The sequence below is a fragment of the Xenopus tropicalis genome, chromosome 1, assembly GCF_000004195.4.
Source record: "Xenopus tropicalis strain Nigerian chromosome 1, UCB_Xtro_10.0, whole genome shotgun sequence".
NCBI classification, from domain to species: Eukaryota; Metazoa; Chordata; class Amphibia; order Anura; family Pipidae; genus Xenopus; species Xenopus tropicalis.
The window spans coordinates 16,786,724-16,805,751 of NC_030677.2; the positions used below are offsets into that span (position 1 = coordinate 16,786,724).

The 19,028-nt window shown below is 43.2% G+C and overlaps 1 protein-coding gene across 1 annotated transcript; it reads left to right on the forward strand.

Annotated features, from left to right (window-relative positions):
• The first annotated feature begins 14,974 nt into the window (after positions 1 to 14,974).
• egr4 (early growth response 4) lies at positions 14,975 to 19,028 on the forward strand. The gene is made up of 2 exons (XM_004911289.4): positions 14,975 to 15,317; positions 15,675 to 19,028. The coding sequence occupies exons 1-2, from the start codon at positions 14,990 to 14,992 to the stop codon at positions 16,985 to 16,987; spliced, it is 1,641 nt and encodes a 546-aa protein (XP_004911346.2). The 5' UTR covers positions 14,975 to 14,989; the 3' UTR covers positions 16,988 to 19,028.

Consider the following 19,028-nt stretch of genomic DNA (forward strand, 5'->3'; position numbering starts at 1 on the left):
TGACCTGTGCTCTGATAAACTTCAGTCACACTTTACTGCTGCGCTGCAAGTTGGAGTGATATCCCCCCCCCCCTCACCCCCAGCAGCCGATCAGCAGAACAATGGGAAGGGAGCAAGATAGCAGCTCCCAGTAGGTATCAGAATAGCACTCAATAGTAAGAAATCCAAGTCCGGCTTGGGACTCCTCCAGTTACATGGGAGTAGGAGAAACAATAGGTTAGCTGAAAGCAGTTCTAATGTGTAGCGCTGGCTCCTTCTGAAAGCTCAGACTCAGGCACACTTTACTGCTGCGCTGCAAGTTGGGAGTGATATCCCCCCCCCTCACCCCCAGCAGCCGATCAGCAGAACAATGGGAAGGGAGCAAGATAGCAGCTCCCAGTAGGTATCAGAATAGCACTCAATAGTAAGAAATCCAAGTCCGGCTTGGGACTCCTCCAGTTACATGGGAGTAGGAGAAACAATAGAAGGTACCCCATAAAAATCATGATAGTATCACTTTAATATAGCCATTATAATACACTGTACTGGTTTTAGAGTGATTTGCCTAGACTGGAAGATTCTATTTCACTGAGGCTTATGGAACATATTTTTATGCAGTATGGCAATTTCCACAGGTACATACATGGATACAGACAGTATGCAAGCTAAACCTATACCCATTGAGTTTCCGTAACTAATGCTTTAACTTGTGCCCCCCTATAAACAATGTGCCAATTCTCCCTGCCAGCCCAGTTTAATTAGCAGCCTACCTGAATACCCACTCTTATGTGGGGCAATACATTTGGCTTGTGTTTTTATAATATTGAAAATATATAGTCTAGACAAACATTTTGACAATTTATAGTTTTTAGAAATTGTGCACCATTATAAAGTTATGGTTAACTACTGAAGCAGCCTCCCACCCTCCAGAATCTCTGGAAAGAAAAAGGACGTTATACATGGCTTCTTGGTTTTTCTCCTAAATAACCAAGGAATATTGTTCTGTGTGTTGGGCAGGTGGGCTGCAGGTACCCAGAGGGAGTGTGGGGGCCCACGGGGTAGTAGCCCCGATGGGCCTTATGCACCCCAGTCCAACCCTAAAATTGTTAGTCGCCATTGGGGCATGTAGAAGTTTGCAATGTAAAGTGTGAAACCACGTTAAGTCCAATACAGACATGTATGTATTACACAAAAGCGCTATACAGCTATATTTTTTGGATCAGGGTCAGCCTTTGGGCTAGTCACTAGATTGTGTCGAAGCCTTCAAAGCCTGTGTCAGAGATGTGCGAGCTAAGAAATGTTGACGAGTAACAGTAACAGCACATTTACTGACCCCAATTAAGCGAGTGCCCCATAAGTAATTAGAAGTGGCTTAAATTGGAAACAGGGATCATGGCTGAGACAGTACATCCAACTAGATTGAACTTGTGAGCTTTGTTCCCTACTGTACTTTGTCCATGTCCTCCTCCTCGTCTGGTTCTGGCAGGGGGACTTTATACTTTGTAACTGGGAGAATAGGCCACATTCTAACAGCTGGGGTTGAAAGTGCATAAGATACAACTGAAGCTGGCAGCTCTTATGGTGAAGACACACAGAGCTACATAGTTGCAGCTACTTGTCATGGCTACTAAACACCAGAAAATACCCTGCCATAGAAAATACTGAGAATGGCCTCTGCTAAAACACACGTAGAGACAATTCAGTAAATCAGTAAATGATCAGCATTGTCTATTTTTGTAGCTGTGATGACAAGTAGCTGCTACTAGTATATCTGTGTGTCTTATGCACGTTAGCTGAGCTAAAACATCTGTAGCTATGCTGTGGTAAAGGGGAGTCCTTGTCCCTCTCTTCACTTGCCCTGCTAATGGGGTAATGGTTGAACTGCAAAGGCAAACAGCTCTGCTGTCAGCAGTCCCAGTGGCCCATTTAGTTTTCAAAGGAAGGAGGCTCTTTGGCATTAGCCCCAGCTGACAGATATCTGGGCCTGGCCCCCCTCAAGCACTGATTAAATTCCAAGTCCCTTTGGCAGAGGAAAAGGAACATTCTCTGCACCTATAGTTATAGGGAGAACTCTCTGCAATATGTTTATGTAAGAATGATATCCAGCACATGCAGAGCATGCCTGCAGGAGAGGAAATCCAGATTTCTAAGCTACAGGGGGTATCTACAATCCCATATTCAGCACCCTGGGTTATGTGAAATGGAGACACTCAATATCCTGGATAGAAGGGAGCACCTTTATTTTATATAGCACTTATATTATCAGGAGCACATTAATGTTCAGCACCCTGGTTAAATGGAAAAGTAGTTCATAGCACCTAAACGATATGGAGTCCTGAGCATTTACTGTATGTGGCACAGTTACATTAAAGCACCCTAAGTTATATAGAGCACCCTGTGGGCACGTTAGGCTATAAGGAGGATCCTCTGTTATAAGGTATTGGAATATTGAGCTGACTGAGTTAAGGAGAACCTCCGTTAGTTGTTTGGTAGAGGGATATTCACCCCCTAAATGATAGGGAGCAACATCCATTATATGGGAGAAGGATATGCAGGACCCTGAGTCACAAACCTGCACTGAGATTCATAATTGACACTGGCATGTCACGTACTATCTTACATAAAGGCCCAAAACAGCCCAATATCAAGCAGCAGTCTATTGTAACTTACTGCAACCCCTCGGGTATAAGCCATACATTCCAGATTTGGACTTGGTTAAATATGGGAGGGACACTGATCCCTCTGATTCATAGGGAGCACCCTTTTTCACTATCAATGACCCTACACTACTCCTTAATATGTTTAATTACCCATTTTTCTCAACAAAACAGCTTTATTTCCCCTTCAGCATAGGGCTTAGCAGCAGGGCCCTGATGAAGTGGCCCTAGGGTTCGCATTATCCTACTGCCTTTAGCTGCCCTTTTAATGCCTCCCAATGTCACTGTATAAGTCAGTAATGCAGAACTTCCATTGTGAGGCTAATTAGGCTGAATGAATATTTATTAACGATCTTCTCTTACAAACAAAAGGCTCTATTATGAGGAAGACACGTGTATTTAAAAATCTCAGCAAATTGACAGTAATGAGTCTCAGAATATCTCTGCGTTTTGTTTCCTAATTTAAGTAATAACAGAAGAGAATGAAGTTAAGTGCAGAGCACTCAATTGTGCGACACATAATAGCGCAGCGCTGAGTCCCCAGCTACGACTCCCAGCACCTCCTTCCCTGCGTGTTTAAAACTCAGCATAAGAGCAGAATAAAAGAAGAGAAAAGCGTATGACTCCCTAAGTATGTCACATTCGGTTCGACGCAAATGCTTCCAGCGACATAAATGCATGTTACGCACTTACCGCTGATGGCTGCCATACCGACAAGCTGTTTACTTATTTCTCTTTTTCTCCAAAATAACATAAATAGAAGGAGAGGAAATGTGTTTTCAAATATTTTTATTTGTTTCCATTAAAGAAACTGTTTTTATAAAAATGTAAAAGAAAACAATCTTAGCCATAAAGCAGGGAAGGACTGCTGCTTACAATGGGGGGATCAGATAGGATCCGTGCCACTGTGACAGAATGCTCTGTTATACAGATAGTTAGAATCTCAGCCATAAAGCAGGGCAGGACTGCTGCTTACAATGGGGGGATCAGATAGGATCTGTGCCACTGTGACAGAATGCTCTGTTATACAGATAGCTAGAATCTCAGCCATAAAGCAGGGCAGGACTGCTGCTTACAATGGGGGGATCAGATAGGATCCGTGCCACTGTGACAGAATGCTCTGTTATACAGATAGCTAGAATCTCAGCCATAAAGCAGGGCAGGACTGCTGCTTACAATGGGGGGATCAGATAGGATCTGTGCCACTGTGACAGAATGCTCTGTTATACAGATAGCTAGAATCTCAGCCATAAAGCAGGGCAGGACTGCTGCTTACAATGGGGGGATCAGATAGGATCTGTGCCACTGTGACAGAATGCTCTGTTATACAGATAGCTAGAATCTCAGCCATAAAGCAGGGCAGGACTGCTGCTTACAATGGGGGGATCAGATAGGATCTGTGCCACTGTGACAGAATGCTCTGTTATACAGATAGCTAGAATCTCAGCCATAAAGCAGGGCAGGACTGCTGCTTACAATGGGGGGATCAGATAGGATCTGTGCCACTGTGACAGAATGCTCTGTTATACAGATAGCTAGAATCTCAGCCATAAAGCAGGGCAGGACTGCTGCTTACAATGGGGGGATCAGATAGGATCTGTGCCACTGTGACAGAATGCTCTGTTATACAGATAGCTAGAATCTCAGCCATAAAGCAGGGCAGGACTGCTGCTTACAATGGGGGGATCAGATAGGGTCTGTGCCACTGTGACAGAATGCTCTGTTATACAGATAGCTAGAATCTCAGCCATAAAGCAGGGCAGGACTGCTGCTTACAATGGGGGGATCAGATAGGATCTGTGCCACTGTGACAGAATGCTCTGTTATACAGATAGCTAGAATCTCAGCCATAAAGCAGGGCAGGACTGCTGCTTACAATGGGGGGATCAGATAGGATCTGTGCCACTGTGACAGAATGCTCTGTTATACAGATAGCTAGAATCTCAGCCATAAAGCAGGGCAGGACTGCTGCTTACAATGGGGGGATCAGATAGGATCTGTGCCACTGTGACAGAATGCTCTGTTATACAGATAGCTAGAATCTCAGCCATAAAGCAGGGCAGGACTGCTGCTTACAATGGGGGGATCAGATAGGATCTGTGCCACTGTGACAGAATGCTCTGTTATACAGATAGCTAGAATCTCAGCCATAAAGCAGGGCAGGACTGCTGCTTACAATGGGGAGGGATCAGATAGGATCTGTGCCACTGTGACAGAATGCTCTGTTATACAGATAGCTAGAATCTCAGCCATAAAGCAGGGCAGGACTGCTGCTTACAATGGGGGGATCAGATAGGATCTGTGCCACTGTGACAGAATGCTCTGTTATACAGATAGCTAGAATCTCAGCCATAAAGCAGGGCAGGACTGCTGCTTACAATGGGGGGATCAGATAGGATCTGTGCCACTGTGACAGAATGCTCTGTTATACAGATAGCTAGAATCTCAGCCATAAAGCAGGGCAGGACTGCTGCTTACAATGTACTTTACTGCAAATGACTGCCCATACGGCCAAACCATATAATGGGCCACCATTAATCTCTATATTTTGAAACTGCTCATCAATGTCACAGCAGTTACAGGGTCTCTTTCCTCCAGGCCCAAACTGGCATTTAAAATAGGCTTTGGAATTTCAAGTACATAAAGGCCCAAATAGACCCCCCACTATATATCCTGATATCACTTTGTAGCAACAGTTGTTTAATAGTGGTCAGCAGGTTCCGGATCAGGTTGCGGGTTGAGTAATGGGTCCAATTGGGTAAAAATATGGATTGTGGGTCCAGGTTTCAAAAAATTGGTTCCGTGCAGGAATCTTACAGCTGTCTCTCTGGCATTTGCCAGAAGTCACAGATTGCCAGTCCGGGCCTGCCTTACTCCATAGTTACACACCTGAGCAGATCTATTGAAATTCCATGGGACCTGCTGTGGTTCAATGGGAGCCACACTGTGCGCTGGAGAGGCCATGTTGCTTGATGTGGCGATCACTTTGTTACTGTCATTGTGCTAATGAGGAGGTAAACATGAATGACGGTGAATCCTGAACCAGCTAATGAGACAAATTTCTAAATTTAGGGATTTTTTTTTTTTGCCTGGACTTAGACGAATGTTTGTGCCGTTTAGTTAGTCACCATGGCAACCGCTCATCATCATCATCTGCCATCTGACAATTTTGATGGAAACAATGTGGAAGTTCTGATTTTGCCTAGGGTAGGGGTTGGCTGATATCCTGCCCTCCATTGGTGCCCTTGTATGAGACTGGGTGTGCCACGGCCCAGCGTGCCGTTGTGGGGGCAGCAGGGAGTTGTAGGGTGCAGATGAGGTACCTGGGTGCTGATGAGATATTGCAGGGAGATAGAGGGTGACTCATCAGACAGGCTGCAGCCAACTGTGGGCAGAACATTTGTCTTTCTGGAAACAACAACATGCAAAGTACTGGGCTGAAGGTAACAGGAAGTAGAAGGTTTATATCAGATTTAACCTCTATGGTACTGTCACCTGACTGGGCCACACCTATGGCACTAATTAAAGGGATACCATGACACATAATTACCCCTTTCACTGACTCCAAAAGTTTATGTAATAAATATGCCTCATATAAAAAGCAATTGTCTATTGACAGAATAGCCCTGATCCTAAGGGCACATCTAGAATCCCTGCCATAAAGCAAACTGGGGCTGCTGTTACTTTGCCAGAAAGAAAGCAGAGAGCCCAAGGGTTTCCATGATATACACACCCCCATGCAAGAATGAAAAAAAAAAAGAGTTTATAACTGTTTCAAAGGTAAATTAAGTGGAAATGGTTGGTTTTCTGAGTTTTCAGAGGTCAGTGGGTGCTGGGAGTTGAAGGGCCACAGGTTATGCAACATTGACATAGTTGCACTTTGATGTACTGTCATCTTCTTGTCCTGTTATTATCTTCTTTCCCTGCTGTCTCCATCTTGCCCTTCTGTTTCCATCTTGCCCAACTGTCTGTTCTTACCATACTTTATCCATCTTGCCCTACTGTTTCCATCTTGACCTACTGTCTCCATCTTGTCCTACTGTCTCCATCTTGTCCTACTATCTACTTCTTGTCCTACTGTCTCCATCTTGCTCTTCTGTTTCCATCTTGCCCAACTGTCTGTTCTTACCATACTTTATCCATCTTGCCCTACTGTTTCCATCTTGACCTACTGTTTCCATCTTGACCTACTGTCTCCATTTTGTCCTACTGTCTCCATCTTGTCCTACTATCTACTTCTTGTCCTGCTGTCTCCACCTTGTCCCATATTGTCTTATTGTGCCAATCTTGCCCAACTGTCACAATACCAACCTGGCCCTAGTATCTGCATCTTTACCTACTATTCCCATCTTGCCCTGCTGTCTCCATCTTGCCCTACTGTCTCCATCTTGTCCTACTGTCTCCATCTTGCCCTACTGTTTCCATCTTGCCCTACTGTCACCATCTTGCCCTGCTGTCTCCATTTTGTCCTACTGTCTCCATCTTGTCCTACTATCTACTTCTTGTCCTGCTGTCTCCACCTTGTCCCATATTGTCTTATTGTGCCAATCTTGCCCAACTGTCACAATACCAACCTGGCCCTAGTATCTGCATCTTTACCTACTATTCCCATCTTGCCCTGCTGTCTCCATCTTGCCCTACTGTCTCCATCTTGTCCTACTGTCTCCATCTTGCCCTACTGTTTCCATCTTGCCCGACTGTCTGTTCTTACCATACTTTATCCATCTTGCCCTACTGTTTCCATCTTGCCCTACTGTCTGTTCTTACCATACTTTATCCATCTTGCCCTACTGTTTCCATCTTGCCCTACTGTCTCCATTTTGCCCTACTGTCTCCATCTTTCCCCACTATCTATGTCTTGTCCTACAGTCTTCATCTTGTCCTTGTCCCATATTGTTTTATTGTGTCGATCTTGCCCCACTGTCACAATATTGACCTACTGTCTCCTTCTGGTCCTAGTATCTTTACCTACTGTCTCCACCTTACACTACTATCTCCATCTTGGCTTGCTGCCTCCATCTTGCTCTAGTGTCTCCATCTTGCTCTAGTGTCTCCATCTTGCCCTACTGTTGCCATCTTTCCTACTATCGCTATCTTGCTCTCCTATACTAATAATTATCCCTTGCTTCCTACACCCCCTGACTCCCATGTCCCTTATCGACACCATAGAATCATTATGAAAGAGTTGTGTATAATGGTGGGACCATCAGAGGAGGAGTAGGGATTCGGGGCAGCGATTCCTGTACAGTAAATAGCCATGGGCCATGGCAGTGGGGATATTAATAGGCCAATTATTTTGAGGTAAACCTAAGCGAACAGTGAGAGAAATTCTGCATTGTCATCTCTAGCACATCTACACTGCCATCCGTCACCTACACCGCACCTATTTATATCCCCGTCGCTGCACGGCAAGACACATTAACCCCATCCCTGCCACCTGAAGGACCTGGGAACCTGGTCAATGAATGAAGGGAAAGGGGGACCTATTCTTTCTTACTTTTGCTGCAGCTGTGGGGCTGACAGGTAAATCCACTTTAACTGAAAAATAAACTCTCTGAATGGGCATGGCCAGAAGGCAGTGCTAGTGGCCACTGGGGCCACCAACCCAATAAATGAAAGCAGTGGTGTAACTAGATGTTACTGGGCCCCATAGCAAATTCAATTTAGGGCCCCAAAACTTTGGTAAATTGACCTATTCTACCAAGATATATTGAAACTGCTCATTATTAGGGCCATACTGGACCCTTTGCACTCATGGGCTCCCCTGCAACCGTGGGGTCTGCTCCCTCTGTAGTTACACCCCTGAATGAAAGGTTGCGCCTCACAGTAAGGCTGGTGAGATTTCCTGGGGTTCCATACATGGGGATTTCAGAGGATCCTCTCCCTGTGTTTTCTGTCTGAACATTTTCCAAAAACCCTGACTTGTGTGAGTATTAATAACAGCTCTGATTCATTATTCAGCATCAGCCTTGCGTTTCCCCATGCAGAAACACTGTGTGGAGCGAGAGGGTTCTGTCTTGTTTTTTTGGCACACATACTGTTAATACAAAATGTGCTATCGCTGTTGGCAGAGGGAGGACTGCTGGACAGGAATCCTACCTCAGCCTCAGCATGGACTTGTTGCACCTGTAATAGGGGACCGCTGCTCTAGGAATTTAAAGAGACAGTACTGTGACCAATTATGGACTCAAATAAAAAGGAATTGCAGGTTTATATACCCTTTCATTTTGCCATTTAGATCAGCAGACCTCTCACCCTCATGCGTACTTCTGCCAGTTCTTTATTAATTAGGGTTTACCTAATTGGCAGTTGCACTTCCTGTCTGCACAGGTATTCACTGAACCTCCTGTCTACTTTATGTACTGTACTTAAGGTGGCCATACGCATACTGATATTCCGTGTGTGTATAGTGAAATGACCAGGCGATCAATATCACAAAACCCTTGGACAGCCTTGGTTGTCTCATCGATCCGACGGGACAGATCCCTTATCCGGAAAGCTCCTAATTACGGAAAGCCTGTCTCCCATAGACCCTATTTTAATCAAATAATTCAGATTTTTAAAATGGATTTCCTTTTTTTTTGTAAAAATAAAACAGTACTTTGTATTTGATCCCAACTAAGATATAATTAATCCTTATTGGGGCAGAACAGCCCTATTGGGTTTATTTAATGGTTAAATGATTCCCTTTTCTCTAATAATAAAACAGTACCTTTACTTGATCCCAACTAAGATATAATTACCCCTTATTGGAGGCAGAACAGCCCTATTGGGTTTATTTAATGGTTAAATGATTCCCTTTTCTCTGTAATAATAAAACAGTACCTGTACTTGATCCCAACTAAGATATAATTACCCCTTATTGGGGGCAGAACAGCCCTATTGGGTTTATTTAATGGTTAAATGATTCCCTTTTCTCTGTAATAATAAAACAGTACCTGTACTTGATCCCAACTAAGATATAATTACCCCTTATTGGGGCAGAACAGTCCTATTGGGTTTATTTAATGGTTAAATGATTCCCTTTTCTCTGTAATAATAAAACAGTACCTGTACTTGATCCCAACTAAGATATAATTACCCCTTATTGGGGCAGAACAGCCCTATTGGGTTTATTTCATGGTTAAATGATTCCCTTTTCTCTGTAATAATAAAACAGTACCTGTACTTGATCCCAACTAAGATATAATTACCCCTTATTGGGGGCAGAACAGCCCTATTGGGTTTATTTAATGTTTAAATGATTCCCTTTTCTCTGTAATAATAAAACAGTACCTGTAGTTGATCCCAACTAAGATATAATTACTACTAAGATATTTCTTAGTAAACTTAAGGTATGGGGATCCAAATTATGGAAAGACCCCTTATCCGGAATACCCTTGGTCCCGAGCATTCTGGTTAACAGGTCCTATACCTGTATTGCCAACTTTACTCTAGTTTAGTCAGTGCACTTCCTGTGTGCTGGATTTGCTGCACTTCCTCCTTGCTCTATGCAGTGCACTTCCTGTCTGCTGTATTCACAGAACTTCCTGTCTAATGTATGCTTATCATGTCTTGTCTGCTTTACTCACCATACATGTCAACTCACCTTTATTTTTTGGGAGTCACCTTGATTTATCCCCCATCACCAGTAAAAGATAAGATACAATCATCTTCCCCACCCGTAGGATTGCCACCCTAGGCCTGGCCAGTAAAAATGATGCATGATGTCAATGTTATTCATAGGGAAAAACATAAAAATATAGGAAGGCCAGTATTTTTTTCAAAAAAAGATGGCAACCCTACCCCCCCAGACCTGTGACTCCCATCTGCACCCAGTTTGCACAGTTAGTGTCAGAGGGTTTATCCCCCAACCTATGGCTCCCATCCGCACACAGTTAATTAGAGTCAGAGGGTTCACCCACCCTCCCCAGACCTGTGAGTAATGGATAATTGAATGGGATGATGTAGATGGATGAATAAGTCTCATTTATATATTACAGCTTCCCATTCTGCTCTGTTTAATTAACTGTCTCACCTCTTGCTCATTCAGCTCTGCACTATTGTCTAAACTGATAAAAGCAATGCACACTCCAATGGCAGAGATTATCGGCAGAACCACAAGGGGGCGCACAGCCCTCAGGCTGCTATATTTTCTATAGTGTGAGGGCAAAATTGTGTGGGGTCCATTATAGACATGCAGCCTGACATGTTATTATATGTGTTTGTGTGCATGTATTATTGTAGACATTAATGCACAAACTTGTTACATGTCATTGCAATAAGCGTCACCCTTTCCGGTTATGGAACCACTGACTCCATTGACACAAAAGCATTAATAACCCCATTCTTACACAACCTTTAGTAGTGCTCTATCACATTCTGGTCAGATTCCATATATTGATCTGTTCAGTGGTTTTGTTTGCTCTGTTTTGGCTGAGCTTTCTTATGTTTTTGTACTTTGCTAGCTAAATCAACCATAGGCATTTCCAGGCAGCAATGCTATGAATCTAACATAGACTTTCAAAGAGAGTTTCTGAGACTATTGGTAGGAAAGGAAGGAAAATACATAAAGCTATGGCAGCATAGGGATTCCCCTGTACTAAGCACAATTCAGCAGGAACAGCCCCCTAAGTTTGCTCATAGCCTGTACAGAGAGATACCATAAAACTATGGCAGCATAGGGATTCCCCTGTACTAAGCACAATTCAGCAGGAACAGCCCCCTAAGTTTGCTCATAGCCTGTACAGAGAGATACCATAAAACTATGGCAGCATAGGGATTCCTCTGTACTAAGCACAATTCAGCAGGAACAGCCCCCTAAGTTTGCTCATAGCCTGTACAGAGAGATACCATAAAACTATGGCACATAGAGACCCCCCTGTACTAAGCACAATTCAGCAGGAACAGTCCCTTAAGTTTGCTCATAGCCTGTACAGGGAGATACCATAAAACTATGGCAGCATAGGGATTCCCCTGTACTAAGCACAATTCAGCAGGAACAGCCCCCTAAGTTTGCTCATAGCCTGTACAGCGACATACCATACAACTATGGCACATAGGGATTCCCCTGTACTAAGCACAATTCAGCAGGAACAGCCCCATAAGTTGAAACAAAGCCTGTACAGAAATACTTTAAAATTGTGGCAACCTAGGGATTCCCCTGTACTAAGCCCAGTTCAGCAGATACAATTTTAGATGTCTATTTAAAATCTGCAGAGTTGTGAACCTATGAGAAGTTAGATACAGACATGCCTTAACACAGAACCTGCCATTCCTGTGCCTATATTCATTTTAGATCCCATATTTAACATTGTAACTCGACCCGTCAGCTCTACAGGGCAGGGGTTTCCTTTCCTGCTGTGTCTCTTATCCTGCGACTGTGTGTATTTATTTATTGCATTCATTATTCTTCCTGTGTGTACTAATACTGTATTTGCTGCATATAAAGCTAGCACTATATAAATAAAAATATATACATGTAATAGGAAGAAATGTAACAATTTCAATATGTTTTTGTCTCCTCGCGCTGTTGATGGATCCCAGTGATTATCCCCATCCATCTTCCCAGCCTTCACTCTCAGAGCCTCCCCTCCCACCCCAGCCAGTCATGTACCAGAGTGACAGGGTTAAACTTTAACTCCTCTCCTTCCTATCCATCTCCAGCCCATCTTGCCCCAATCCCTGTTCTGAAGGCCCATACAGAGACTGGGGCATTGGGAGATCTCTCTGGGTTAATATGTAACTCATATACAGTAAGGGGCTACAATTCCTCCATATTCCCTGTGTGCTGCACAGAGTGACAGGGACACTCATTAATCAGCCTCTCCTCAATAAGGAGGAAATGCCATTTGCGCCTGATATAAGGGAAACACATGAGAATCTTTGAGGCTATAGAAGGAGACACCATCTCAATTGGTTTGGGGAACATGAAATGACTATAATGAAAAAATTATAATTTGTACGTGAAAATGGGGAAAATGTTAAACTGGAGCGGGGGAAACAGGCATGAACTTAATGATATATACAGGTACACACAGGTGTAATACAAGTACAGTATATGGCAGATTCTACATTTCTGTATATGCATCTGTTATTATAACTCTCTATCACAGCCCACAAAGCACTGGCCTATTGAGTGTAGCAACCAAAGCATTAATGCAGCTGTATAGGATCAATCTGTATTTTTTTTTACTTGGTGTTTGGGTTAAAATTCCACCATTACTGAAGGCTGCTGTATTCATTACACATGTTAGAACAAACGTGCGCTGTGTATAAAATATCTAACATTTTGCCTTCTGGATAACTAACAATAAACACACAAATGATGCTTACTTTTCTTTAAAGATATTAAAAAAAAACTGGCCTATTGAGTGAAGCAAGCAGGAACAACTATGCAGGCTGCTGGCTGATAACGGTATAGGGTGAATTGGTGTCTGCACTTTTCTACTTATATCCCACAGAGTACTGAAGTCCATCTGTTGTTAAACTACAATTCCCAGAAGCTCTTGGAAGGATGCTGGAGCTAGCAGGTGATTTAATACAATATGTAAGACCAATGGACCCTAATTCACCATACTGTGGGGCTAATAGCAATATTAGCTGTGATTGCAGCAGCTACAATAAGCCACATGGGGATTCACGTTACCAAGGCTACAAGTGCACTAGAAACACATGACAGGAGGTGGGTTCCCTTTCCATATTCCTGCCCCCAATATATTCCCTAAACCCTAATAAACCTATTCTGATTCTCATTAGACACAGTAGGTATGTCTCTCAGTCTTAACCACCCATTCTAGGCCACAGTGTTGAGAGAACTCCGCACCGCAGCGGGAAATGAACCCTTAATGATCTGCCAAAATAATATCTACAAGGGATGTAAGAGAGTAAATGTGCTTGGATACTGTTATATATATTATAGAATGATTAGGAAGCACTGTGTAACAATGTAACATCCCGCAACTGATACACTGTGCAGTACAGATGATAGATAGATAGATAGATAGATAGATAGATAGATAGATAGATAGATAGATAGATAGATAGATAGATGATAGATAGATAGATGATAGATAGATATGAATTATATCTAAATAGATGATAGCTAACTAGTTAGATAGATGATATAAATAGATAATGGATAGATGCTGGATAAATAGATAGGTAGATATGAATTATATCTAGATATATGATAGCTAACTAGCTAGCTTGCTTATAGCTAGAGAGAGGTAGATAAAAGATAGAGAGGTAGATAGATTATAGCTTGATAGATAGATAATAGATAGATTATAGAGATAGATGATATCTAGATATAAGATAGATAGATAGATAATAGACAGAGTGATAGATTTTAGAGATATATTATATCTAGATAGATATATATAGATATAGATCTATGATAGATAGATGATAGATACAGTAGATAGACAGATAGATAGATAGATAGATGATAGATAGATAGATAGATAGATAGATAGATAGATAGAGGGACACACAGACAGAAAAACAAAGAAAGAGAATGATTAGAAAGCACTCTATAACAATGTAACATTCCTGCACCTGATACACTGTATAGTACAGATAGATAGATAGATGATAGATAATAGATCGATTGATGATAGATGATAGATAGTAAATTGATACAGATAGATAGATGATGATAGATGATAGATAGATAGATAGATAGATAGATAGATAGATAGATAGATGATAGATAGATGATAGATAGATGGATAGATAGATGATAGATGAGGAAGGACCGTGTAACCATGTAACATTATTGCCCCTGAAACAGTAGAACAATGTAACAAGAGCCCTGCTGCACTGGCTGTACTGGGGCAGATAATGGCTGTACTGGGGCAGATAATGGCTGTACAATACCCTGGGGCAGATAATGGCTGTACAATACCCTGGGGCAGAGCAGCAATAAGGCAGCAATGTATATAAATGAGTGCAATAAGAAGGCTAATAATGTAGAGCTGGGGGTGGGGAAGGGACATGCAGGCAGTAGGCAGGGGAGATGCTTGCTACCACTATGCAATGCAATAAGCCCATTATGATGTTTATGTTTTTTCTTTGAAATCCAGGGATCCCCAGACAGGTGGGTTGAGAGCCCAGCATCTCACTGCAAAGGGCTCATTTTGCCAAGGGACCCCCTCACCTACCGGCTGCTCCTCATCCCTCTCCCCAGACTCTGAGAAATCACAACTTTCCTGGCTCTGCATTTATTTAAAGCAAATCAAACAAACCCAATAACAACACGAAAGGAGCGAGAGGCGTCACAATAAGAGATTTCCTTTTTGGGTGTCCCCAGGCTACATCCTGTGTCCATATATGGGCATTTACATCACGCCGCATCACTGGAGACTCCTGAAATGGAGAGATCCCAGGCGGCGGAAGATCTGAGGCAGCTCCTGCTGCATATAAAAGGGGATGTGCATGAAGCATGGACACAATCGCACAGACACAGAGAGGAGCGACACAAGCAGCAGCCCCCCAGGCACAGGGTTCCCAGTAGCACTTCTGAAAGGAACCAGTGTCCCAGCAGCCTGCTCACCTACCCAATAAGGATGGACCTCTCCTGTCAGGACTCGCTGTACCCCAAATACCAGGGGGACCCTGATTTGAAAGAAGAAGGGGTGCAAAGCTCAGACTCTGGAGCACCCCAACAGCCGCAAGAAATGAAGCAAGAGCTCGGCTCAGGTAAGGACCCCTGGAATTGCAGAACTATAACTGGTCCCCTTCATTGGAAATGATAGGATGTGCTGGGATAGATGCTGCTCGCCTGAAATCTATCCGATTATATAATATTATATTAATGCCCAAGGTGTATTAGATAGATCAGGTTCAGACAGGCACCCTGCGGCCGGGACACTGGGAGTTGTAGGCAACCAGGCTGGAGGTTAATAGATTGACTGTAAGGTACCGGTTTCAGTAAAATGGCACCTTTCGGGGGGGTGTGGTGCGAAATGGCTTCTTTTTAGATCGCAGCTTTTTTGTGAAAGTTGGCATTTGCAACAAGCAAACTTGTAACTGACCGGCGTCTCATTTTGCTTCTAGGTGACTTCGCTGACAACGGTGAGACCTCCGATTACTTCTTCCTCAGCAGCCAGCCCTCTCCGCCGTTACCGCTGAATTATTCGGGCAGCTTCTTCATCGAGACCAACCCAGAGCATTCCCAAGACCAAGAAGCTCTCTTCAGCATCATGTCTGGAATTCTGGGAATCTCCCAATTCTCGGCCCCTCAGCAGCTCAGCAAGCAAGAGTCCCTTTATTCTGTCCCTGACGCCATTCAGAACCATATGGACCTTTACTCCAACTCCCAAGCCAACCTGAGCATCTCTGTGCAGCAGCCCTACCAGAACCAGCTGTACTCTGCGTTCAGCAGCACTGAGGATATCCACCAGGTCCCCAGCTCCCCCAGCCTGGGAAGCTCCTGCTCTTCCCAGTGCTTTTTTGACTCCAAAGTGCTCCCAAGCAAACACGAAATGGAGGTTTCCCCAATCTCCCCCTCTATGGATTCCTTCAGTTCCCCCTGCCCTCGGTGGGATGCCCAGACTGGCCAGAGCTTTGCCTCCACCTCATTCCAGATGGACTCTTTCCGCCAGTCCGATAACCCCCAGCCAGTCTTTCACCCCCTGGAATCCAAGGTTGAGCATATCCTGACTGCCTGCTGCCAGCCCCATGCCACGGAAATGTCGGAAGAATCTGCTCATTTTAGCAGCATGGACTTTACCTGCCAGTCGGACAGTTTTCAGACCCCTCATTGCGATTTCAGTGAAACCAAGATGGACTTAAAATCTCAGCTGATGGGAGATCTGAAATACCAGTTTGGCCACCAGGTGGCAGCACCTGGACTACCCAACCAAGAGGAGCTCCTTCATCACTCTTCCCCTCCTCTCATCTCCACTAACTTTCTGGGTCACTCCCCCACTGCGGGGCATATGCTCCCCAACCATGCGGGGGAACCCCCTGTAGAGCCAAGGAAAAAATACAGAAGGAACAAGTTCCCAGCCAAATGCTTTCGGCCAAAACCTCACGAAAAAGCCTTTGCCTGCCCCGTTGAGAGCTGTATTAGGAGCTTTGCCCGCTCGGATGAACTCAACAGGCACTTGAGGATCCACACTGGCCACAAACCCTTCCAGTGCAGGATTTGCCTGAGGAATTTCAGTCGCAGCGACCATCTCACCACCCACATTCGCACTCACACAGGGGAAAAACCCTTCTCCTGCGATCTGTGCGGCAGAAGGTTTGCCAGGAGCGATGAAAAGAAGCGACACGGCAAGGTCCACATGAAGCAGAAGGCCAGGACTGAGGAGAAGCTGAAAGGTCTTGGCTTCTACACGGTGGGCTTATCTTTTGGGACCCTGTGAAGCCACCCACCCGAGGTTGCCTCTGGTTACACCTCTTACTTGGGGGAGAGCTTCCCCTGCATTTGGTCTACACGCTAGCCCCTTGTTCTTTGGAAGGAGCTAGCTTGATTTGTGGCTCGGCTGTTACCTGCATGGCTCAATCTGATGTCTACTTTGCCATAGGCACACTCTGTCAGCTTCAGTGGGTGAGAACGCCTCCATTTTGTACAGAGATGTAGAGTTTCAGAGTTTCAGAGTTTCAGCACCAAGAAACTGGAGTTGAGGAGTTTCAGCACCACGACCTGTGGACAGCTCCTGCCTGAGCCGAAGTGTGAGAGGGATAAAGGGAAAACTCAATGCAAATACTCAGCGCTATCTATGTACATACAGTTACAGCGTCATCTATGTACAGTTACAGTGCTATCTATGTACATACAGTTACAGTGTTATCTATGTACATACAATTACAGTGCCATCTATGTACATACAGTGTTATCTATGTACAGTTACAGTGTTATCTATGTACAGTTACAGTGTTATCTATGTACATACAGATACAGTGTTATCTATGTACATACAGTTACAGTGCCATCTATGTACATACAGTGTTATCTATGTACAGTTACAGTGTTATCTATGTACATACAGTTACATACACATACTGTTCCATATATACACTTACTGTTATATATATACACACTTACAGCGTTACTTACATACACTTACTGTATACAGTTACAGTGTTACTTACAGTTACTGCTCCATATAAAAAGTTACTGGGCTACTTACAGATAAAGTGTCACCTACACCTACAGTGTAATATACACTTACTGTTCCATACATACAGTTACAGTGTTACATACACCTACAGTGTAATATACACTTACTGTTCCATACATATAGTTACAGTGTTACATACACCTACAGTGTAATATACACTTACTGTTCCATACATACAGTTACAGTGTTACATACACCTACAGTGTAATATACACTTACTGTTCCATACATACAGTTACAGTGTTACATACACCTACAGTGTAATATACACTTACTGTTCCATACATACAGTTACAGTGTTACATACACCTACAGTGTAATATACACTTACTGTTCCATACATACAGTTACAGTGTTACCTACAGTGTAATATACACTTACTGTTCCATACATACAGTTACAGTGTTACCTACAGTGTAATATACAGTTACTGTTCCATACATACAGTTACAGTGTTACATACAGTGTAATATACAGTTACTGTTCCATACATACAGTTACAGTGTTACATACAGTGTAATATACAGTTACTGTTCCATACATACAGTTACAGTGTTACATACAGTGTAATATACACTTACTGTTCCATACATACAGTTACAGTGTTACATACAGTGTAATATACAGTTACTGTTCCATACATACAGTTACAGTGTTACATACAGTGTAATATACACTTACTGTTCCATACATACAGTTACAGTGTTACATACAGTGTAATATACACTTACTGTTCCATACATACAGTTACAGTGTTACATACACATACGGTGTCACATACAGTTACTGTTCCATAAATACATCCGATTAAAGCATTTCTATTTTCAGCCTGCTCGAAAGTAAAGCAAAGAATGAGAAAAGGACCTTGAACGTCAGTTATTTGTACATATAAATAGTCACATTGCTATGTGAAGCCTTTGTAACACACACGGACTCGATGTTGTCAGGCACTTTCTAGTGAGCTCTAATTTTATTCTATGCTGCTATTTGTACAGAAATCAGAAGAACTGAATGAACCATTTATTTTCCCTTTGCTGGGAATGGACTTGACTGACATATTGGTACCACGCACAGTGAATGATTTTCATATTATTAGCCCAGGCAAGGGCTGTGGCGACAAGACTGTCTTTTTCTTTTTACAAACTGGTTTATGGAATTTTTGTATGTCAGCTTTCGTTGTTGATTTGTATTTATGATTTTATTTTGTACAAAGAAGCTGGTACAAATAGATCACATAGTGTTTTATTTTTTCAGATAAATAAAGTTGCTTCTGCTCTGCAAA